The sequence below is a fragment of the Arctopsyche grandis genome, chromosome 6 (assembly GCF_051622035.1).
Source record: "Arctopsyche grandis isolate Sample6627 chromosome 6, ASM5162203v2, whole genome shotgun sequence".
NCBI classification, from domain to species: Eukaryota; Metazoa; Arthropoda; class Insecta; order Trichoptera; family Hydropsychidae; genus Arctopsyche; species Arctopsyche grandis.
In genome coordinates, this window is record NC_135360.1 from 6,611,642 (window position 1) to 6,637,458 (window position 25,817).

The 25,817-nt window shown below is 36.4% G+C and overlaps 1 protein-coding gene across 1 annotated transcript in view; it reads right to left on the reverse strand.

The window, feature by feature from the left end:
- Positions 1-831: 831 nt before the first annotated feature.
- pwn (calcium-binding EGF-like domain-containing protein pawn) overlaps positions 832-25,817 on the reverse strand; it is a 39,146-nt gene continuing 14,160 nt past the window's right edge. Inside the window, exons 2-18 of the mRNA XM_077432566.1 lie at positions 24,661-24,813; positions 8,416-10,224; positions 7,028-7,240; positions 6,780-6,953; positions 6,579-6,702; positions 6,427-6,500; positions 6,212-6,327; positions 5,996-6,070; positions 5,556-5,905; positions 4,640-4,777; positions 4,435-4,560; positions 3,888-3,996; positions 2,307-2,375; positions 2,125-2,228; positions 1,917-2,038; positions 1,698-1,837; positions 832-1,624 (exon numbers count right to left, since the gene is read on the reverse strand). Coding sequence (XP_077288692.1) covers positions 1,502-1,624; positions 1,698-1,837; positions 1,917-2,038; positions 2,125-2,228; positions 2,307-2,375; positions 3,888-3,996; positions 4,435-4,560; positions 4,640-4,777; positions 5,556-5,905; positions 5,996-6,070; positions 6,212-6,327; positions 6,427-6,500; positions 6,579-6,702; positions 6,780-6,953; positions 7,028-7,240; positions 8,416-10,224; positions 24,661-24,730 — 3,936 coding nt within the window. The 5' untranslated portion in view covers positions 24,731-24,813 and the 3' untranslated portion in view covers positions 832-1,501. The remainder of the gene's footprint in view (positions 1,625-1,697; positions 1,838-1,916; positions 2,039-2,124; positions 2,229-2,306; positions 2,376-3,887; positions 3,997-4,434; positions 4,561-4,639; positions 4,778-5,555; positions 5,906-5,995; positions 6,071-6,211; positions 6,328-6,426; positions 6,501-6,578; positions 6,703-6,779; positions 6,954-7,027; positions 7,241-8,415; positions 10,225-24,660; positions 24,814-25,817) is intronic.

The window sequence follows — 25,817 nt, forward strand, 5'->3', positions numbered from 1 at the left end:
CAAATGTTTACTAAAAATTAAATTTTTAAAAGGAGTAAAACGTCTGAAAATTAACTACATACATATGTAGGTAGAAGGTTTTGTTTGCAACTGAAGAGATAAGAGATATAAATAAAAAATGACCACTAACACGAAAACCATGTGAACTTAATAAGAGGTAAGTAAAAAAAGACGATTGGTTCTGTCATCGTTTCTTATTATATCAAAGTGGAATTGCACCTTGATAATTGCGGGCAAGGCTAAAGCGCGCAGTACATCCCTGACAGCACCGCGCAGAACAAAACTAATGGAAAAAAGTTAAGAATAAAGAAAAAAAAGGTTTCTTCGACTATTCTGTTTATCCGTCTGAGATAACACCTGTACTAAATCCATAGATGTCTCAATGGATTAATTAATTAATTAATTGTTAATTTCTTGTTCTTCAGCCTCTCGAAACACGGTGATTTATGCAATAAAAATGCTGCAATGTTTGTAATTAATTGTCTAGGATGGCGCATTGGAGTCTACCTGTCAGGCCTTCCTAAGACTAAGAAAAAAATAAAAATAAAACTACTTACCATAAGACATCAAGATGGTCAAAATTGTAGCATTTTTAAACGTGTCTATTACGATTATTTTTCACCATTGAATTATCAAATCGATTTAAATATCCATCGTTGACCAAACCGCGCAAAATGGCAAAGTTTCAAAACGATCGAAAGACTAGGAATAGATACTGAATCGTTAACCAAGTAAAACATAGCCTTGTAATAATAATAAAAATGGAACCCAACCTGTTAATACAGACTATTTGACCAGCTTATTTATAGTATAATCAATAAAAGATTGCATAGTGTGTGTAATTTTCTTTTTTATTGTTTCATGAATACATAAATTATAAACGTATGCTTTTCTAAGAATTGTAAACAACACAATAAACACAATCATTCATCGAACAATAAAAACGGATATAAATAATTTAATGATAATTTCATTCATATGTAAAAACACTAAACTAAGCTTAAAACTAGATCAGCGTTTAAACTGGACTTCTTACAATTAGTACATTATAATAAAAAATATATATATGTATATTACCACAAGTTAAACCCTGTCGAGGTCACAACCGCATTTAAACATCAATTTGTCACTAGGATTATATAAAAAAAATTGCATTTCATTTGACATTGATATCATTGATGCAGCTATGATCTCAGCGGATAGTCCACACACGGTAGCAAATTGGTAAATTATCAGTATGTATATACATTCACATAAGAGATTCTGAATTAGATTCAATTTATATACATGAAAACGGCATAAGCAGTGTTTCAATACATGATTATCGTAATAATAATAAGGCCGGGAAACGTTTGGCACTTGAAAGTCTAAACATTCCTTAACAATAATAACTATGCAAAAATACATGGTAGTGCATAATATATGATGGTCTTACACTGGTATTTACACGTAATATATATGTACAAAATTAATAACAGATACACTTTTTGGACTCTGTTTTTCACTGTCTATAAAAAGGTTGTCCTCTGTTCATCGTGTACGTTGAAAGTGGTATTCCTTTCGTTCCGTATATCGGATCGGGAGCATTTTCATAGTCCACGTCGTAATATATACCCGACTGGTTCTAAAAACATAAAACATAACTCAAATCTACATTGATTCAACGTGTAGCATAGCATTAAAGATATACTACTTACAGCTATGCTATTGGTAGCATTTGATCTTGATTTGGGTCTCGGCACGTGAAAGCCTCGAGATCCCAACAGATCGGTCCTGTCTTGAGCGTGGCTGTCTGATTCGGAGCTGGTTGACTCTGTTCCATGATTTCCAGACATTGCTAAATTAAATAATATACAAAAATGAATAAAATATCATCAATAATGGATATCATATATATACAAGTGACAAGAAAGTACCAGAAAATCCTCCAAAGCCATGTCCCAAGCCGGATAGCGTGTTGGCTCGAGATCCTATTGTATTACCATTACCAGATGGGTTGTTTAAATGCAGCGTCGAAGCACCCATGTGGAGTCCCATCCTGAATTATAATAAATACATTTTATTTTATATGTACATATATAAATTAAATGTAAATTTTATGCTTTTTTTATTATAAAATTGTACCTCGGCATTGGAACTGGAGGTAGAGTTCCAGCCATTGATAAGGTTGGGTATGCGCCGTACATTGCAGATGTAGGTCGAGCTCCGGGATGTGAAGGTTCCGGCTGCTGTGCGGATGATGGAAAAATGCAATGTTTATTTTGAATGTAAATACTTATGTTTTTGTATCACTTGTTTTTACTCACCGCATAGTGATTCGCTTGTGCCATTACGTCGGCTAATTGTGCCCAACGCATCCTCTCCTCCAATGTTACCTGATTATAATATTAAAATAATTAATAATGATGTAGAACGTAGTAAAGGAAGATACTTATGTATAAAGAATTTAAGCTACATCATAACAGATATACAGTAGAACCTCGATTATTCTGAATAATTGGGGGTAAAGGTAGTTCGGATAATGAAAAATTCGGATAATCGAAAAAATCACACTTGACAGGGAAAGACGTGTACATTCAGTATGAATAATTTTTATTTGTCTACATTTACATATATAATAACATGAAGATCAATATTAAATTATTCTATATTAAGAAATTTGTAGGAATAAAGCACAACTTGTGCTATTCCGAATCAACACCAGTGATCTCATATATTTCACAACAAGTCTTACCATGGCATCATCATCGCTCCTATACAAACATGCAGAACTCGAGGGCAACGTTCCCTTTGACTATTCCAGAAGAAAGAGTTCATCGCTCGATCGTAAAACGAACGAAACCCAGCAGTGATGTCATTATGCAACTACGACACGTTTCCTGAAGACAAAGACATCTGCACACGGCATGCATCGAGCCATAATGTATATAAACCAACGCACCAGCTCCCGACGCCAGATTGAACCTCTGGAGTTCAGCCGGCTCACTTCTCTGAAGCTCAACTCTTCGTACATACAATTACCATTGTAACAACTGAACATAAATAAACGATCCTCTTACAAACACAAACAGTGTTTCCATAGGCCGGGAATCGGTCGAAAGCTATCACCCGCCCTATAAATTCAATTATGGATTTTTGCTTAAAGTTAACTGTTCTTTTTGAAGCTGCCAAATCGCGAATACTTTACACAATATTGTCCAGATATTGACTGTACAGAAGATCGTCTTTGAATGAACCACATAAAAATACACTCTTCGACTTATTCATTTCCTGAGTTTTTCATAACCATACGCTCTGAGCTTCCATCTTCTGACATTAAAGAATAAGTAAACTTCATATTTTTTTCACTTTTTTTATATCTGAGATCGTTGACGTTCCAATACCATATTTATTTGACAAAAAACGTCCTGAGACAGCGCTTTTTAAAGCATTGATTATATCTAATTTGTCTTTTAATGATAATACAACACGTTATCTTTTCCATATTGGTAATATTAAAAATATATATTTAAATCGCGATCAAATTTTCAAGAAACAAACGTCCTTGCGAGTATTGAATTTTGAAGACAAGGGACTCATTTCTCCATCTTATTTTCGAATTTTTATGTTATGCATTTATGGCTCATGCTCCATTTTATGTTATGCCATCATGAACGTAAACATTTGAAAGCAATTTTAATTCGTCACATGCAAATCAGCAGAATCGTAAAATTTGTGTTTGTTTTTAGCAATCCAGATAATCGAGGTTCTATGTACTGTACATATTTTGGTGATTATATTAATTGTTTCAGTGACAGCTATCGTTTTTATTTAGTACTATTATGTACTTATTTTTAGGATAAAACAGTATCCATCATTACCATTCGAATAATACACATTAAATTTACCTGATATGGCGGTTGTCCCATATTGGGAGTCTTAACTCCGCCAGTCATGTATCCGAAAACTGGAGATCCCATTCCGGCAGCTGTCTTTTGTTCTCTAGACCATCTTCGACTATAACAAACAATTTATGGGTTATTCATCATAAAATAATTATAAAAATTCGAGCTGAATTTTCTCACAACCAAATTAAAACAAAAGAATCATGTTAAAATACAATGTCACATGATGAAATCATAGGTGTCCAAAATGGCGTCTTCACTTTTAATTCCGTTTCTCTAATTTTGTCTGAGTGTTTACATTCAATTTGATTTATATAATAATAACAGTCAATATTTCGTATGAGCTTAACAATGATACCGAACTGATAAACAATAAAAATAATACAAAATATATTCATATATGTATAGTATAATATTATTTTCCTCATTTATGAATCGTTGACCTTGTGGCTTAATTTTACATGGGTGGGAAATTCAAATTCATATGTGAAATCTTCACATTATCTTAGTATAATAAACAAAACGAAGTATAGATCAACTTTTAAAATACCTCCACATCACAAGACAAGCTAACGTCAATAAGATGACCACTAGTGCTGCGAGACTAGCACCAACAGCAACTCCAACCACTTCGCCGTCGACTTCACACTGTGATCCATAGTACGAACCAGTACATCTAAAAACGACACATGAATGATATTAAATACATACATACACAGAATATGCAAAAAAAAAATTAATACACTAATACTAACGAGCAAACTGGCTGTCCAGCTCGGTACGAGCAAGTGCCTCGGTTGCTGCAATGCGTTGAAGGACAAGTATGACAATGGCGACCAGCTCGGTTTGGCTGATCAGCCCAAGTGTCACGAGAATCACTCGGGCATTCGCATCTAAAAACAAACAAATATACATGAATACATAGAAACTTACATATGCATGAAAATGAAAATGTGTTAATATATTTGTCCAGGATAAAATCTATTGTACCCCATTTTAAGTCTAATATATTTCAAATAGACTTAACATACATATATGCAAACCATATCTATCTATGTATATGTCAATTTATATAAAATTGGGGCCATGAAGTTTTAACCCTTTGCCCGCGGCAATAAATATACCGAACAAGCCCTGTACGCAGCACCTTTTTCGCGAATTTGGCAATCTAGTTTACGACCTTAAATACAGATTTTAATATTTACTCAAGTAACCAGATGTTAATTAACACATAAAGAATTATTTTAAACAATAAAATACATAATATATCTCGTAGTTTTGGCTTCATTGTCAAATAATCATTCTTCATACAATTGAGACGTCACATAAACGAGGTTTCAGTATGGTTCCACAAAATACTAATTTTGACTGGTATATATTCATTTTAAGCAAATTGAATAGATGGCATTCAACTCTCAGTAATATATTCAACCAATTTTGAACCTTAAAACAGTTGAAATAGGCGCATATAAGCCTCAAAATCTCGTGCAAAGTTCAGAAATTCTATGGAAGACAGCCGCGCTACAGACTTTTCGCCCAAAGCTTCCATAGAAGACGGCTGCGGGCAAACGGTTAAGGAACCAATAGAAATAGTTCAATAATGGCCACCATTTAACTACATATGGGTATACATTTTTTAGCTTTAGGTACTGATGAGCAAAAGTAGCTTACTTAAATGAGCCCCAAACGTTCGTGCAGGTCGCCAGTTCATGGCAGTCGTTCAGATCTGAGGACCGACACTCGTCTAAATCTTGCAATTTAGAGACGCTGCCTGCGGGTCGGTCGACCCACAGAGCCGAAGCCCCGATGTTATTGCTCCGACGTTGGATCACCCCGAGCAGATGTCTGGTTATATCAGCTCCGGCACTACTCCTCAAAGTTTCACCACTTTCCTCCAGTAACACAGTCACGTTCACATATACCCCGGGTCCCGTTTTGGTAGGATCACCCTTGTATATCGTATTCACAGCTCCACTGACGAATTCGTCTGAATATGGAGTCATGGAGAACGCTGAATCGACCTGAATATTGTTTATTGTACATATTATTAAGTATATCTACATGTGTATATAAATACATATATTGTTTGAGACTATAATAGTATAACATACGGCTTTAACAGCTTCGTAGCCGAGTTGTTGGAATGGTTCTGAATCTTTATCAACAAGTTTACCATCCCATGTAATCTAAGCAAAATAACAAGTATATATTAAGTTACGTTTATATATTAAGGCATTTGGCAGATGCATAATCGGTAAGTAATAGCATGCATATTGCAATACTGCCGGTGAAACTGGAATGTAATTATGAATAATAATGAAGTATACCTTTTTATCGTACATCCTGTCCACTCTCAAGCTGAAAACCATGGCTACTACTTTTCTGCACGGGTCTCTGTGGTTGCGTTTTGCGTATCCTGGTCTACATTGACAACTCGAAATGCCTATAAAATTGTTTAATTTAGTGAATACCCCAATAGAGAAGCGTTAAATTAAATTAAATATATACATATATAAATAAATGGATTCATAAAAAAAATTACCAGATTCAGTTTTGCATCTTTCATTTTGAGTTTGATCACATGTTGAATCATCTCCAACAATGCACGTATCAATTCTAAAATAAATTTAAAAAGTCAAATAAGAAACTTCGATATGTATAATTTAAGTTCGGTTTTCATATCATTAAGCGTACCGAACGGGAGGTTGATGCGGTCTACGAGGAGGTCCTTGACTAATTGGTGGCCTTTGATTCTGAGGTCTAGTAGGCCTCGATGCATTTTCAACTTCAGGTACTGCATATCCGGTACCGGTAACAGCTGAAAAAATCCAATTCGTCTTAACACAAAGCATTCTATCAGATCAAATATCAAAAACCACATGAATAGTATAATACCAATAGTGGTCTTTTGAACAGGAGTCGGTTGCAAGACAGATGTAGGCGTCGAATCACCAAACAGATTAAGATAAGTCCTCTTGCCGTCGATGGACACAAATCCTTGATCGCCAGAAGCTGACACTATGATATCTCCAGGATGTCCTGTCAGTGGATTTACGCTCTCGATTTGTACTGTAATGCCAACATTTCATATTTTAATGTGTAACTCTTGCGTATGAGTCAACGATGATGTTTAATTTTGGTACCTGTAGCTGATCCACTTCCTCCACCGTTGGGACCTTGAATGGCTGATACCGTCACGTCGAAGATCTCTCCATAAGCGGGCGGAGGCCTCTGAGGAGGTTTAGGACGACGAACAGGTCCGCTGCCTTGTCCTCCGACTGGTCTGTACTCTGTATCATCTATTACTATTCCCGGTCTCGGTTTGTACGGTTGGTATGGGAAGCTTTGATGTGCAGCTAAAATGTTTGTAATGTTATGAAGCTTTCAAATACAGTAAATGTATTTTCTTTTATTGAATTGATATCAAAAGCACTGACATACTTTAAAACGCTGTTTTTTTCGACCAGTCAGACTTAAAAATTGCAGATTGAGGTAAGAATTAACTATCGTATATACATACATAGTGTTCCAAAATATGTATTTATGTATATATTACAGTCGAAGTGTATTTGTAATATAAAGTTGTAATATATTCCAACTGGCGTTTTAGGTCATTCATATTCGAATACAATTCAACTAGTAAATTATATCTCTACAAACGCAAATACACAATCAACAATGTGCGCCAGGGGTACATAATATAACAGTTTGATGTTTTTACGAATGCTTTGAATTAAATAATGAGTTAATATTTTCTAGGTATTACGAATAAAGGTAATGAGTACCTATTACTATAACTCTACGATTGTGTTCAAAACAAAAATGTGACTTTCCGACTCAATTTACTATTCGAGTGACGTTTTTACAAAAACCTCTTCAGTTAACCTGGTACTAACTTAAAGTATGAAACGTATTTTCAGTTGTAATATATTTTGACCAGTTGGAATGTAATTCGCCATATGAACCAACTCGCGTAGGTTAGACGGAATATATCCCAACTAGCCAAAATATACTACAACTGAAAATACACTTCAACTATAACAATAGTTAGTACCAGGTTAGATGGAATATATTCCAACTAGTCAAAAAATATTACAACTGTAACATATGTGCATGTGTACATAAAGAGCTAATTTTCTCGTATGTATATGTTCAATGTACATATATGTACATACGTATATGTACAGGTAATGGTATTACTTTTATTGATGAAAGCTTATATTACGTTCCATTTTTTTGTGAAAAAGAACTGTAACTCATTTATAGAACGAACAAATTTGCCAAAATTCACTAATAATTTTTTAGTTGCTTCCTTATTTATTGAAGTTAGTCACAGTAGAAGCAATTCAACTCTTTAAATCAACTATGTAGTTAGCACAATTTAAAGCTAGTTAGCTTTCCTCTCTATGGCATTAAATATTGTTTTGCTCTACATATGTATATGTGGCTATATGACTCAATTTATATTCCTTGGGAGGACGAACGTTTTGAAATGTGTCAGTCTTTTTGAAATGAGTTGTATTATACTTACGAAGACTTGGTTGAGAATTAATTATGCTGGTTGGAGCAAGTGCGCTTGTCGACATAGTCGAGACATTTTTGGTGATCTTAATATCCGGTAAGACATCAGTGGGTGTCGAAGAAATGCTAATAGGCTTAGGCGTAGAAGAACGTACAGAATTAGTTTTGTTTGTTTCTACCATTGAAGATTCTAAGATTGGTGTTGTTTGAAAAACGACATTGCTTGTGTTTATATCCTTTATGGCGACGTCTTCGTTTACTTGTGAAGAATTTTTGATTGATTGCACTTCGGATTCTTTCATTTTTTCTTCTTGTTTCTTATTTGTCATGCCTGGTTTTTCTTTTTCAATTTTAGTCATTGTTTGTTTCTTTTTATCGTTGTTACTCTCTGGGTCTTTGAGTACTTCTTGCTTCGTTGGAGGGTCCTGCGTTTTTTCAGAACTGTTTTTAAGTCCTGTAATGTTATGTTCGATCGATGCGTTTTCGGTCGTGGTGGAAGTCGTGGGCGGGTCTCTAGCTGGAACAAAACTTTCACCGTCGCTCGGCAGACTAATTTGATTTTGATTAACCGTTTCGTTATTCTCTTCCTCTGCACTTTCCAACGTGGTGGTTTCATCGATTTCCGTTAAATTTTGCTCGTCGTTGTTCTGATTTCCATCTTGGTGCTCATTGTATGGCTTCGTTTTCAGCACTGGTTCCTCAACGTGCGGTATTGTTGTGAATGATTCCACATTACCGTAAGATGGCATGTGTCCGTCTTGCGGTTGAGGCTTGTACATGGGAAGATTTGGGTTGGGTCTTCGGTTTGAATTCGGCGGCCTAGGTCTGGGTCTCTGCTGCCACGGAGGAGGACTTTGGGGACGTATTCCGTTGCCAAATCCATTTGGTCTATAGTTTTGGTTATTTGTAATTGGAACTATCTGCTCTGGAAGAGGCACGCCGTTTAGGAATGGCCTTACTGGAGTTTGATCATGATGAGCTGGAGGTCTGTCGAATGGGTAAGGCGGTGGAATTTTAGTTGAAGGTTGAGGAGGAAGAGGTGGCAACATCTGTGCTGGACCTACGGGACCAGGTGTGTCGAAATCTGGTGGCAGAGGAGGCACGTCTGATATCCTAGGAGGGCCTCTGTTGTTGATTCTGTTAGATTGAGGCCTTAACGGTCTGCCGTTAGCTGGTTGCGTATTGGCTTGTACGTTCACGTTTCCGTTTAACAACTTGACCAGACCTGTTATTATGTCCTGGATGTCTGGATTGGCCTGTCGACCCATGGAATCATACCTGAGGGATGTAGCAGAAGTTTGCGTCGTCGCACTCTGCATTGATCGGGGTCCCTTCGGGGATATTGCTCTTCCCCTCAGGACCCCTCTGGCTTCCCCCGACCCTTCCAAACTTTGCTCCTGGGTCATAATCGAAGGCGTTATCTGCTTATTGGCTAAAATCGTAGCTTGATTCTGGGTCTTGGTGGGTTGAATATGCTTGTAGTATCGGTTCTGATGGATTTCAACATCATCGATATCTTCTAATTTGTTCTGAGATAGGATGTTGTCGAATGTCCTAGACTTCTTTTCCAAATCGCGAAGAATGGGAGCTGCCGATCTTTCAACTATGGTGTGTTGGTGTGTAGCAGTACTTTCGGCGCGGATCTCGTCGTCAGATATGACTCTCTGATTTAGGGTAGGTTGTACTTCTATTATATCTTCGCGGAAGGTCGAAGTGCTGCCGAACGTGGGCTCCGTCTCCAAGATGGTGGCAGCTTCCGGCTCCAAATCGATGGCTGAGTTGGGTGATATTTGCGATATCGAGTATGGATCCTGGTGAGCTGAAATGATAAACAGTACGTGTTACTAATGTGACGTCACAGACTCACAGTTGCACAACGCTTGGGTTTCTCCCTGGCGGATGCGTCAGAGAGCGTGATGAAATCTTTACCCGGAGGAGATTTCACTTTTGTGACCAAAGTCAAATTCATTTCTCAATCGGAAGTTGTGGGAAAGATTGTTTAGATGCTATACGTTTGGACTCTGATATATAATATTATTCATACACATACGATATACATAACAGTTTCAAGGTAAAAGAAAATATTGACACCATTCACATTACGTACTAGGATGTATGTATGATGCATATGAATATGATAATTAAAGCATTGTTCCTTTTGAAGTACATACAAACAATATTGCTATTTTGGAATATTTATTGTTTCATTAGTCCTAGTTGGTGTAACCTTGCATATCTTCCGCTTTCATCTCTGTTGACAGTTTACAAACCATTTTTAAAAAATCCCAATAGACGAAAAAAACATAGCTAATACAAATAAACTTATTAAACCTACAACATTGAGAATTGTATTTGATATGCGACTATATGTAGAGCCACTACAACAGTTACACACCCGACAATCAGCTGGTATTCTGAGTCTGATTTAAGCACATGTTTTTAATTAAAAAAGGAACGGATATAGTATAATAAAATATATGTAACAACTTGTGGTTTGACAGAAATGAAAGCTTTACAATTCTTTCGACAGCTTAACATGCAATTTCACATTAATAGGAATAATTATAGAGTGGTAAATATATACATTACCCTTCTATACACATATGTATAGCAATAGCGTATTGCATCGGTACAGCTGTTGCATAACAGTAAAGAGGACATGGGTTCGAGTCCCGGCCCAATACGCTGATGGCGAAATCTTGTCCGTCTACTGTTAGAATTTTACGATTTTTCTAGCTTAATTGTTGTGACGGGTCCAATAAATCGGTATCCTCCCCCTCAGTTTCTTACATATTCGAGTTATTAATTAGCATCTAGAATTTGTTGAATCTTATAAATGCTACCTACATAATGTATTTCTCGCAACTTTCCTGTGTATCAAAAATTTGTTCATTGTCTCTATTGTATTCTATGTAGTTATGTTTGAAAAATTGTTATGCACAAAAATAATCTAATCATATGTGTCGCCTTGATAAAAATAAAATAAAATATGAGAAAACTACAAGCGCTGAAAGTATATATTTTGAGTAAACATGACAAGATGAGTGGTAAATCGTTAGTTCACTAATACATGTTGATACTAATAAAAATATATTGTACTAATACAATATCACAAGAGAAAGTGCGACCATATCCGCATCTCGTTCGGGCATATTAAAGCAAATGGAATTTCCATTCAAAAAGCAGCAGCATGTGACTAATTTATTGCACGTAAAATTACCCGGATTCGCGTAAAATTTAGCGCCATCTGCGTCTTTTTTTTTCAATTATGCAACATACATTGTATGATACATCAACCCCAATACTATTCATATCAATAATCAAGGCACGCTTTGGCAATCACGGAACAAATTTCCATCACCAAAAAGCTAACATAATGAACTTCTTAAGTAGGAGCTATGGAGTTCATTTTGAAGATCAATTTATATTTCATTTCACGGCCATTTGCAGTGGGGAGAGAAATACACGATTCCTATTGGTCAGCGAAGATGTTCTGACAACTAGGAATATGGACCATGTCATGTCACATCTGTTAAGCCACTCGGATCAAATCGCATCAGAATTTTTCAGTAGGGTTTCCCGACAAAACCGCACGGGACAAAATCGCGGGGACAAAATCGCTTGGACGAAACACAAAATCGCTAGCACGTGTAAAACAACAAATGGGTCTACCTCACGGCACCGAAAGTGAAAAGGTCGAAAAAGCAAATATCGGAAGGCAAAGATCTGAAAAGTAGAAGGTAAAGTCGAAAGATCAAAAAAAAAGGTGCATGGTGAACGGTACTATGTACATACATATAATATATATCAGTGGCATGCGGTGAAATTATCTCTCTTTTTGTCATACAGCCTTGTTTAATGTGCGCGCGCAGGATACGGGAGGAGAAGCCTCTTCCTCTTGTGCCTGTTGTATCCTGCTCGCGCAAATTAAGTGAGGATGGACGACGGGGGAGAGAGACTTTTACCGCACGCCACTGATATATATACTAACCGTTTTTCATATGTATGCATGATAAACGAATATTTTCGACTTTTTCACGGTCACCCCAACAAATATAAAAAAAAAGATCTAATGATGTATAAGAAAAATCTGATAGAACATAGTAATGATAAAATAAGAATCGTCTTTTTACTTTGAATGCGTAATTTTTTAAATTTAAAAATTACAAATAGAAAATAGTATCGAAGAATCAGCACATGTTTATAATTAAAATTATATTCAAAATATATATTAAAAATATATATAAAATTAATAAACAATTCTTATTTTATCATTACATGTATATTACTTGTTATTTATATTTAATTTATTGTTTATGATTGTTGCGCGATTTTTTCGCGGCGCTATTTTGGCTAGCGCGATTTTGTCGCTGTGCGGTTTCATTCCAAGCGATTTTGTCCCGTGCGGTTTTGTGACGGCGCCTGCCAGTTGATATACAAAACGCCATCAGTTTCTGTTATAATTGAAAATTTTGTGCGCTTAGTATATATTTGATTAAAATTTATCGATGAATCGTTAATATCCCAAATTTCGGTAAATCAAGATAGAAAAAAGCATATATTTGAATGATAAAAGTAAAGGGGCCAAGAGATAAAGTGATAATCGCTCCGATTTGTCAGCTGAGAGATATTAGCGATTTTACACTTTGATTGTGTTATTCTTTTCGGGGAATCTTTCTGCAGTTTTGAGATAATATGTTAAAATACTGCAACTCACAAACAATGTTTTAAAAACGGTATCGACTGTGAGAAAGCTGAAATGTCTGCTCCATTGTTTAATAATATTTCTGTTTCTTGTAAGACCTGCTACGTACTACCTATTAACAATTTTGTTGCTACATGTTTAACTTAATGTGAAGAAAAATCGCTACTACTGTGTGCCTTATTACGATGTGACGTCACGTAATCTGTTATCTCAGTCCTTGTCCTTAGTAAGGTGTTGCCATATGTTACGCCAGTTTGTACGTGTCCTAAATCGTTGTACGATGTTTTATTCGTGCAAACTTTCACTGATCATTGTCGTTCACAACGGAACCCACAGTCGATATCTTGGCATTTCGCGCTTCTTTGTGTGGTAAGTAAGTGTAGCTGGTGAATTTGGAGTAGAGCTACTTTCACTGGTGCACCGGAACCGGCGATGTTGCCGTATCAACGGCCGAACCGAAGCCGAATAAAGTCAAGGGCGAAGTAATGATTTTTTATTATTGAGTAAACATGCAATATACTCTCGATTATCCGCGCCTGAATCAATTTTTTTTAAATAAAAAAAAAATGTTAAATGTACGATTATCACATTTATATTTTATTTTATTTTATTTTTATTTTATTTTTTTTTATTATTTTTTTTTACATATATACCAGGAAGGCCTTACAGGTAAATCCCAATGCGCCTTCCTGGCCAATTACAAATACAAATGCAGCATTTTTATTATAAGTCGTTGAATTGCGAGACACTGAAAAAACTCGCAAATTAACGAGACATCTATGAATTGTACATAAATTTATATTGTACATCAATCTTATTTCAAATAGTGGTGACATAGTAGGTAGGAAGGATTTTTAGCCAATTTTTTTTTTTTCGGGAACCGTTTCAACAATGAAATCAGAGAAAATTGGCAAACTCTGATAGGAAACGATCAACCTGGAGTCACAAATCCAGGTCTGACCAACAGCATACTCTGAAAAATTCATTTTCATTCAGGGATAGAACCCGGCACCTTCTTGACGGTAAGCAGAAGCTTAACGTTCGAGCTATGCTGCTGGCTTATATATAACTTTCGTAAGCCGTGGATCAAGGAGTTATTTCATCAATGACGGTAATGAATAGACCAGTGGTTCTTAAACTGGGTTCGATCGAACCCCAGGGGTTCGGTGAGTCAGTCTCAGGTGTTCGGAGGAAAATCAGCAGAGCCAGGTTCAACAGCAACTCTTCAGAACAACAACGCTCTCAACGTTTTGGTGTCAACACTCTGTTATTGCTAAGAAAGCTCTGGAGATTTTCATACCGTTTGTTACAACATATCTTTGCGAGCAATCCTTTTCGAGGATGCTGGACATAAAAACGAAGAAAATGAACAGACTTTGTTGCGAAAATGACATGAGAGTAGCAATTCCCAAGGTGAAGCCGCGCATTTCTGAACTGGTCTCTGAAAGGCAACAGCAGAAGTCACTGATTTGCAGTAAATATTCATTTATTATGTTTTTGTGTGAAAATCATGTTTTAATGGTTTTGTTCTTTGAACACAGTGATGTTCATTTTGTGCACCAGTAAAATATATACCTATGTTTTGAATTTGAAAGAAATCATATTTTATTTTTCTAATTAAGAGGGGGTTCGGTGAATGCGCATATGAAACTGGTGGGGTTCAGTACCTCCAACAAGGTTAAGAACCACAGGACTAGATTTAGGCTAGTGATCGGGGCAGAGGGATTTTCTATTATTAATTTCTTAGAAAAACGACATTTTATGTACAAGGCTTTTTGCTCTCTCGATTTGAACACTGATGGGACAGTCCTGGGACGGCTCGTACTAAGGAGCGTTACTCCATGAACCTTCCAGTCAAAATTAAAAAAATCATATCAATATACTAGCAGTAAACTAAACGAAAGTCACAACAAATGAGTGGGTAGTTTCAAGAAGTTGTGCGTATTCTACACTGATGAATCATATGATAGGACAATAGTACAAACAATTGTTCGTGCCGAGCCTGCTGCATCAACGATCTATTTCGAATGTGCGTTTTTATTTGCGCTCTTATTGCAAAATTCTCCATACGAAAACCAACGAAAGATAAAGAGAACACTCAAGTGTTCTGGACACGTGAAACGTATATGTATACGTACATATATGCACTCTGAAGTCACGAGTTTTTACGATCGGTTCCAAAAGGTCGCCGATCCCTCGATCTCTGCTTCTTAGGGCGGTTTCAGACTAGCGTTTTATACGCGCGTATAATCTCGTTTTTTGAAGTGCATGTAGGCGCGTATAGGCGAGTCGTTTTCCATACGCGCAACTCGTACGAGCGTAGACGCGCTTATAAGCTCGTATTATCCATGTTGATACTAAATCACCACTACCGGTTCAAGCAAAAACGCCGGAATAAGCCCGTGTACGCGAGTCCGGTTTTTTGAAGCGCGAAATGTAGCGCGCGTGTAAGCGCGTATGCCGAAACGACGGTATACGCGCAGAAAAATACGCTAGTCTGAAACCGCCTTTAAGACTTTTTTTCGTCTTATTTTTTTAAAATTCTGAACAGCCACTCTAATTGTTCACCAGCAGTCTATTGTTATTTGCAATTGCCCCAACGACACTCCTATGTTTAGTAATGACTAGAGCCCAGATAACCAAGGTGCCGTTTATTGTTCAAATGTTGTAAATGCATTGTTAAAGGTTTGCCGAACCTTTTTTACGAAGCATTTACAACAATTGAACAATAAGCGGCACCTTGACTATCCGTACTCTAGTAATGACTATATTTGGTCATACATATTGCATATGGAGTAACTCAATCTGGGTTCAATGAGTAAAGCTCATTTTATCATAGAGAAAAAAATTTCCAAGATAATTTAAATTTTTCTATATTGTATAGAGGTTAGTTGGATTCCTAATAGTGAAATATCTGAAATTTTTTTCCAAATGTTTATAAAGAAAACATCGAGAAGTGTATAGATAGTGATAGTGATACACATACAAATAAAGTAATTATTTATTATATTTGTCACAACTCATATATTTCAACTATTTACTGGAATAAATCGATCAAGATAACATAGACAGCCATATTTTCAAAAACACACAAAAAATCACTTAATCATCCAAGGCGAAAGAGAGCGGTGCTGTAGAGTATGAACGAAATTAATCTTTTGCGTACAGTGCAGTGCTATGCTGTTGACGATCAGTGCTGGATAATATACACGGACCTAAGCGTGTGAAACAATTTTCAGCATTATAAATACGTTATTATATATGTATATAATTACGAAAAAAAATAATAGTAACAGATAGACACGGATAAATGAAACACACGGATTATCCGTGTCTCATAATTAGTCCAGAATATCGAGAGAAATTCAGCCAAATAGAGGATCATTATGCTTTATTTAAATGTATTATATTTTCCCATGATGCCATGGGTTGCCCTTGAGCGACAGCTATGGTATTAAACTTGTACACATGTATAAAAATTTATAGATTATAAATTGGCAAACTGGTATGAAACGATCGACTAGAAATCACAAATAGCCAAGTCGACCAGCAGCACTGCAGAAATACTTCCGAATGAATTATTTTCAATTGAGATCAACCCGGGAGCCTCTTGATGGTTGGCATTAAAGTAACCAACGAGCCGTAATGATTATATATTGTATGTGTATATATGTATACATACATACATATATGTATTAGACAATTTTGTTCAACAAAGTTGTAATACTCTAGATGTAACCATTATTTCTAAGACAATTTGGCATTGTTTCCAGGAAAATTGTTTTTTAATTGCCCCCCCCCCCCCCCCCCCAATGCCAGTCAAAAAATAATCAAACGAAACTAAGATCATCATTCATCACTGTTGAAATGGACAGGTTAGCTCATAGAGCCATCAATTTAAAATTTTCAAATAAAACAGATTAAAATAATAAGTATTTTCATATTAATATTGGGAATACATTTGAATTTATTAGAGCAAATCCAATATTTCAATGGTGTGACTTTGGCTATTAATAAAATGAATTATATGCATTCTAAAAAGAGAGAGGAGGAAAGATTGAGAGTAGTTTTTTTTGTGCAAATAATCGCATCAGCTGATCCAAAAATGTTTGGTTTCACTACAATTTCCATATTATATCGAAAAATTCTTTCCATCAATTAAAAATGTTAATATACATAAAAAGTGATACTTTTCACTTTTATCGAATCAATAATACACAATAATTTGATAATAAATTATAATAGCGGACGAAAACGATGACCGCTCAAAATATTTATTTTTATTAGCAATGATGATGGATCGTTTTTAAAGATGAAATCAAATAATAAGCATGAAGAGTAAACCATTGAAATTATTGGCATTGGAAATGAAATTGCGATCGATATTCTTAAAAAAGACCGTTGCAAATTTGATACATTTAACTATTCTGCAATGTCTCGGTTATTTACATATGTACATATACTAGTGCGAGCATCCATAATTGTTCGCAACATGTAGACACGTCACAGATGATACTAAAGATTAACAACTGTACCAGATGTTATCATTATCTTCTGTCGACTCCAGAACATTATTTTGCACTGCTACCATTTTTCAGAATAGAAATTTAGGAATATCATATTTCAGGTTAATCTTATGGAATATTGAACTGAATAGCAGACTACGGAAAGACATCTATAGAAGTCTCTTTGACGAAATTTAATAATAATAAAAGTGCGAGCAGTTTGGATTTAAATCTGCTGGTATATGCCCCATACTCTTGTACATAGATTAAGCAGAGACCCATCATCTATGTACAGTCATTGACGGATGGTCAATGACTGCTGGATGAAGACCTCTCCAACACGCTTCCACTCATCTCGTCTCTGTTATGTGCAACTCTCATCCATCTCACCCCACATATTTTCCTAATTTCGTCTACCCATCTTCTCTGTGGTAACCTTTTGCATTCTCTCGTGTACCATTCTAGCACTTCTTTTGTACAACTTTCGTCCATTCTTCGAGCCACGTGGCCCGCCCATGCCATTTCAATCTCTTCACTCTATCCACTACTCTTGTCATACTTCTCACTTACGTATTCCACACCCTGCCTTCCCTCACTATGCTTAAGCATACAGCGTTCCATACTTCTTTGAGTGTATTGAACTTTGTGCAGTATCTTGGCTTTCAATGTCCAAGTTTCACATCCATAAACACATTGATCGAAGATCTTTGTCTGACATAGTGTTATGGTATATTGAATTGAATTTCAAACACCAAAATTACGTCGGATTGCCGACTACGGAAACATCTTAACACACCTTAAGCGGGTCACGTAGTACTACGTTTCATATGAGCTTGACGAGAAATGCGGGGTACGTAGTATTACGTTTGATATTGGTTCATCGCGGAAGGCGGAATACGTAGTACTACGTTTATTCTAATAGTATATGGAGATTTTTTTTATATGAGTTTGAATGTTGAGCGATTTTGAATGAATCTATCGAAATTTCATTGTATAAGTGAGAGCAGCTTGGGTTAAAATCTACTGGGATATGCCCCGTACTCCAGTAGATTCAGTAGAGACCCAACACTCATTTGAGGTTTTAATCAAAATTCACGGCAACCACTTAAATTTACACTCTCTTCATTTTGCATCGATTAAAACTACTCGAGTTGCGTGCACTCGAGTGTGAGAAGAAGGCGGACGAAAATTCAAACCACTTAAACAGTTAGCGCTTAAGGTCGTCGACACTGACGAAATCGCATGTTTGTTTCTCGGATCGAGTATGGTGGCACCTATTCATTTTTCTGATTTTAAGTACAAACGTTGAAAAATAATAATGTAATATTGTCTCGGTCGACGACAATGGCGCCTAGCACCGATCGACGGTCCATTGTCGACAAACTGCTGGCGATGTCTCATATTTTGTTGTGTGTGTGTGTATGTGCAATGATGATGGCACTTTTGAAATGGCACCATTGTTACATAGTGGCATGTGCATGAGGTGGTTTCCCCCTATTTCAGCCGACTTTCTCTCTATTTAAACATCCCGCATTGGGTTATCGAACGTTTCGACATTTTCCGATTTCATAATTCTTATCACGGAATTCATATCCATGTCGCGTTCAAAATGCATAGTAGTAATGATAATTCGACAGGAAAAAGCAGAAAGCCTGAACTCATATGATAACAAAGGCGACTGTGTCGCTAAAACTAAGAATAACAGATATTAGCCGATGCATACACAGTAATTGGACGTTTGGTATCTGAAGACAAAAAAAATCATTAACGAAATCCTTGTGTGCTTAACATGACTAAAATATCATTTTAAAATCAAAATAGGCAACTATTGAAGACCGGCCAATTACTAGTGTAAAGCAGATTGACAAGGTTGAGTTTTGGCATCTGGATTCTGTCAAGTATATTATAGAGGTAAAACGACTGTAAAGTTTTTCTCAGGGAAATAACTCAAATCGTCATTTACTCTTTTCTTTTCTTGCTTTCTTGCATTTGTCAAAAAGCCTGTTTTCTATGCTTTCATTAATCTTGAGTGTCAGGCAAAAGTGGCGGCAATTTTTATACAACCACCTGTTCTGCATAAAGCAATACTATTAAGTAATTTTAAGAAGAATATAGTACAGTTTTCATTTATTTCATTAGTTTTTATTTTGTCTTTTACTTCTTTTCTACGCCTCTGCATTCATCGCTGGACTCGTACTGTCATACATTTGTCAAAAAACATGTTTTCTATTCCTTTTTTAATCTAGCTGTCAGGAGAGAAACGACCATTTTTTAACCTTACCGTGTCATTACTTATACTATTATAGTTTTCTTTTTTAAACCAAAGTATAAAAGAGTGTTCACTACATGTAATTGCTCCAAGACTTTGATTTTAAACCCTAATGATTTCTAAAAAGTTTGTCTCACTCTCTCCATGGTGTTTTGAGTATTTTTACGGCTACTGAAAAGTTTTAGACATACATACATACATATGTAGATTGCAAATGTACCATTTACTGTCAGAATGTGCTGATTTCATCAGTCTTAATTGGCGAGTCGTCCCTACGGATATCCACAAAAGCATTATTTATAATTATGTAATCTTCCTGAAGATAACAGGGAAGTATTGGAGTAATATCCATCTCAAAATCTCTATAAATGGTAGTTATATATATTTTTTTACTATGAAGCAATTATTATACATTAAAAATCGGTCTTCGTCACAGGCCCGAATGTGAAACGCCCGAAAACGCAAATATCGGAAGGCAAAGATCTGAATCGAAAGATCTTAAGTCGAAAGATCGAAAAAAAAGGGTGCATGGTAAACGGTACATACTCACTTAATTCGCGCGAGCAGGATACAACAGGAACAAGAGGAACAGGCTTTTCCTCCCGTATTAATGTGCGCGCGCAGAATACGCCATTAAAAATATAAGAATTCTTTTTTAAATAAAATATTGAAAAAACAAAATAATTTCAATTATTTTTTCAAACAAAAATAAAGACATCGAAACATGAAAAATCGTTTTAAAATGTTTCGAAAAATAAAATAATAAATTACCCCCACTATCATTTTATATTATGAATTCATGGTTGCGCAAAGGGATGGAATTTCATCAATTAAGAAATTGAGATGACAAAACTAATACTGACTTACATATGTCTGTATGTAGTTATTGTTGCCAAAAGCGAAATTGATTTCTAAAATTAATCAGTAACATTACCGAAAAAAAAATGTCCTAGAGATTCTATATTTATTTATTTATTTATTTATTGCACTATTTACTGTGTAATTGCTGAAGTTAATGGAGAATTGACGAAAGCCATAAAGCGCATGCGCAAAGAACGTATCTCAATGGGCGCGTGTAGCAAGCGCATGCGCAGACGTACATATGTAAATCCGCTATTACCACTAGGACTGATGGCAGATTTTCAAAGCAGTTATGTTTCATAATTACATATGTAACTTAAAACATAAATTTTGACCTGTAGAATATTAGAGCACGCGCCGCGTCTACAGCATGCGTGATTATGAACCGCACGCTAGCGGTATGTACAATATGCATGTACATACATATCTATACAGAAAACTGTATGTATATTAATTAGATAACATCATCAGCGTTTTTAATGCATTCCTAAATTGAAGAGTTTGCGGAATGTCACCGACGAGTAATAGATAATATGATACGTATGCAATATTGTGAAAATCGTACGTCAAACGTCGCGGATCGCCGTTGCGTCACACGCTCATCTCAGGAATGGGGTCGACAACAATCGCGCCTGAGTGCCCTGAAGCCACCACACAGCAAAAAAATTGTCGGAATTTGCACGGACGAACTTCGATTCGGAGGTTGAGAGACAAAAAGGTGACTTAACAGTTGCAAACACCAGTGAAAAAATAACAACTTCAAATTTATTCAATACTGACATACGTACATGTATATCTTCAAAAGCGGTCTCCGTGACGAGACAGAATGTTAAACGACAGAAAACGCAAATATCGGAAGGCAAAGATCGAAAATCGAAAGATCTTAAGTCGAAAGATCAAAAAAAGCAGGATACAACAGGAACAAGAGGAACATGCTTTTCCTCCCGTATTCTGCGCGCGCACATTAATACGGGAGGAAATGCCCGTTCCTCTTGTTCCTGTTGTATCCTGCTCGCGCAAATTAAGTGAGTATGTACCGTTTACCATGCACCATTTTTTTTGATCTTTTGATTTTCGATCTTTGCCTTCCGATATTTGCGTTTTCTGTCTTTTAACATTCTGTCTCGTCACGGAGACCGATCTTGAATATATCACAAACTAACGAAAACTAATGACTTTTTCAATTTCATTATTATCACAAGATATTTTTAAATGTCACTGTGAAGAAACCGAAATTAATTTCGAGTCATAGCCTTAAATACGAAGGAGCGCACATCGGTGCGCTTATGGCGGTGAAGTGGTTAAACTCCTCTAGCTTCATGTCGGAAACATTAGTTTACTTCAATGTTAGCTAACCCCACGGTGGCACTTACGGCATAAACTCTGAGTTGATGAACTCAGTCATTTTATCATTTTTAGAGTTCATTTTTCGAGTCTTCATCTACTCATCAATCCGCCGTAAGGTGGAAAGCTATCTAAAGAGTGGGAGTGGTTCAAAATCAGATTTGGTGGGCTGGAATGTCACTGAACTAGTAGAGTGGAGCTAATAAAAGCATTTCCTGGATGACGGTGATAGTAGCACAAACGATTCTCAAGATTATTAAATAAAGAAATTAAAAGGCATTCATGCTCGTCATAGGAAATTCAATCCCCTCGAGAGTGGAAGCTCCAAATCCCAGGTTATTAGATATCTCCAACGTATGGTTGGGTAAAAAGAACGATTCATGCACGTCGATGATGATGATGATGATGATGATACACCTGTAGCAAAATGGCTACAGGTGGAGTGACTGCGTGGCCATCTCGTGGTGTGCGTGTGTGTTGTGGGCGTTGTGGTGTGGTAACGGTACACCGCATAGCGCGCATTGCAAACGGTCAAGAGCGAGAGATGACACCGTGACCGCCAACCATTATCACTTTGCGCAATGGCACGCGACTGCCAAAGGGTTCAAAATTACGCGTGATCTAATAGTTGAACGTTATTAAGTTACATAGTCACACTTGGATCAAATTTTAAAGAGTTTTCAGCACTTGTGTGATGTCAGCTGCAAGTTGTGAAAAAGTTCTGTAATTGGGACTCAAAGAATACAGCTTTGATGAGGCAATTTCCGCTTACAAATATAGATATTTGTCTTTTTATATATGCACAAGGTTTGTAACCTCATTTGTAACTAAAATAATGAACATGTCAATAAGGAGGGTGTCATGATGGAGCTGTATCGATACCACTTGGGTAAGTGATAAAATGAAAATTTTTGGAGTTGATTTTTCAGAGCGATTTTTCGCACTCCGAACTTTTGGTCTGTTTATAGAATCCATTCATAATATTGTGTTTCCTTAATTTTTACCATCTTTTCTGATTTTCTTTTTTCTTTTATTGTTAATTTTATATGATAAGATTTCATTATAATTTACTTAAATGGGTTTTTACTTGTATAAATAAATAAATAAATTCCTTTCATTATAAAAAATGTGACATGTGACATCGAGGTTCATACATACATATTTCGTAAGGAGATATCGGCTAAGCACAGTTCACGATTGTCAATTTCTTATAAAAACCATGTATTTTTGCTCTCTTGCTTTAAACACTAATAGAGCGGTCTATTATTATTTGAAAAAGAAACCGCGTGTGGCCGCCTTTTAGTCATACGTAAAGATTGGGTAGTCATTATTAGAAATCAGATAGGGATCGGGGCAGAGGGTTTTTCTATTGCTAATTTCATAGAAAAACCATTTTTACAGGCTTTTTTTGCTCTCTTGCTTTGAGCACTGTTGGAATGGTTGTATTGTTATTTGTCTCTGCCCCGACGAACATCCGATATCTAGTCCGATGTAAAAATTGGTCACTTCAGAGGCTGAACTGGGCAAATGCTTTATATTATTCAAGGAATTATTGTAATTTATAAAATAAAAATTATTTTTAAAACAAGAAAGCAACGATATATTGAATTTAATTCGCGGACATCTAATATTAGCGTTGAATATTTTCTATTTACCGTGAGGATTAAAATTCTCCCTGTGACTATGTAGTGTCAGTGCACGTGCCAAGGACATGTATAGGTTGATAGTGGAAGAAGAAATTGTTGTTTGTTATATTCCCGCTATCCTTTAGATATATTTTAATTTATATATTTATAATGTGTTAACCAATACGTACGGCCCATTGGCAACCTGCCTCACCCTAAAAGTATGCTGCCCTGATCAAAGTCCGATGTACATATAGTCATAACTGTCATACTCATAAGGTTGACCAGAGATACCTACTGTACGGTTACCATAAGGCTGACCTGAGATCATATACATATGTTCATCATAAATGGTCGGAGATTGTGGAAACATGCGGTAGCGTAGGAATTGCGGACCAATGTAAAGTGAAGAATTCCAAATTTCTAGGGAATAACTTAACGTTTGTGGAGAATGCCGGGGCTGTTCGGACTACTGCATGTCCGAACACTCGGGTACCTGCCTTTAAAGCTACCTGCCGAACACACGATGGACCACACATTCTCGGGCGAGCAGCGGTTCCGTGTGGACCTCTGGAGTCGTAGAATAAGTGCTGTGAACTGACTTTGGCCTATCATTTGCAACAATACCACTATGCAGCTTAGCTGAATAAGTACCAGTATCGTGTTGTAATTCGGACTCAACTCCACAGCTGATTGTTAAATACATGTTACATTTGTAACCATGGCGGTGGTTATAATTCACACACACAGAGCATTAATACGCTCATATCATCAATCACTACGTATTTTGAGTAAAATGTTTCCATCTAAGATCGGGGATGTTAGTCATAGTTAGGTTAGATACAAAAAAAATTTGATATTTAATATTCATAATAAAAGTAGTATGAATACTAAATTAGAAAGCCTGGACTTTTTTGACTCATATATAGTGGTATAAAAAAATTACCTGGTGTAAGGCAGGAAGCCATCACCACTGCAAAGAGCAGGGCTCGGAACCAGGACCACCTGTCCTCCATCACGATGATTCTTCAAGGTCACCGCATTCGTACGACCTCTGACCGACTTTCTTCCCAATTTCCAATCGCCACTAAGCAACGCTCTGAAACAAAAACAGAAAAAAACTGATTAATTATCTGCTCGCTAGATTCACAAACGCTTTCGCTGAGATCCAATCACTCGGACGAATCTTCCAAGCTCCGCGCGGACTTTCTATAGGGGTTTTCGGAAGTCAAATTAACCAATTAACAGTTGCTCGTAGACGATGACTGAGCTATATATTATGGATAATGGCAGGTTGTGTGTGCCGTCGTTTATTATTAAAATGCTCACTGTTTTCGCAATCGCCAGCAATCCTCGCTCTGATTGCTGCAGCCGACGACGACTGCGAAGAAGTGTAGCTAATATCAGCTCTGATTATTTTGGCACGAATATTTCACTCGCGCTGGACAATCAACACTTGGACTACTTAGTCTTATGTATACTTAGTCGAATGGTGCAGCCACAAAAGCGCATCTCTGTCTATTGCTTTCGCTATTGAAGCGTAACTTGAGACTTGTATATTTTATTTTATTTTATTTTATTTTTTATTTTACATATATACCAGGAAGGCCTTACAGGTAAATCCCAATGCGCCTTCCTGGCCAATTACAAATACAAATGCAGCATTTTTTATTATAAGTCGTTGAATTGCGAGACACTGAAAAAACTCGCAAATTAACGAGACATCTATGAATTGTACATAAATTTTTATTGTACATCCATCAAATTTCAAATAGTGGTGACATAGTAGGTAGGAAGGATTTTTAGCCAATTTTTTTTTCCGGGAACCGTTTCAACAATGAAATCAGAGAAAATTGGCAAACTCTGATAGGAAACGATCAACCTGGAGTCACAAATCCAGGTCTGACCAACAGCATACTCTGAAAAATTCATTTTCATTCAGGGATAGAACCCGGCACCTTCTTGACGGTAAGCAGAAGCTTAACGTCCGAGCTATGCTGCTGGCTGAATGAAAAGTATAACGGCTTTTCAAAAACAATACTAGTCTACTAAAAGCATGCAAGTTTATAAAAAAGAGGGGAGGGGATGTCGTAGCCGTAAAAA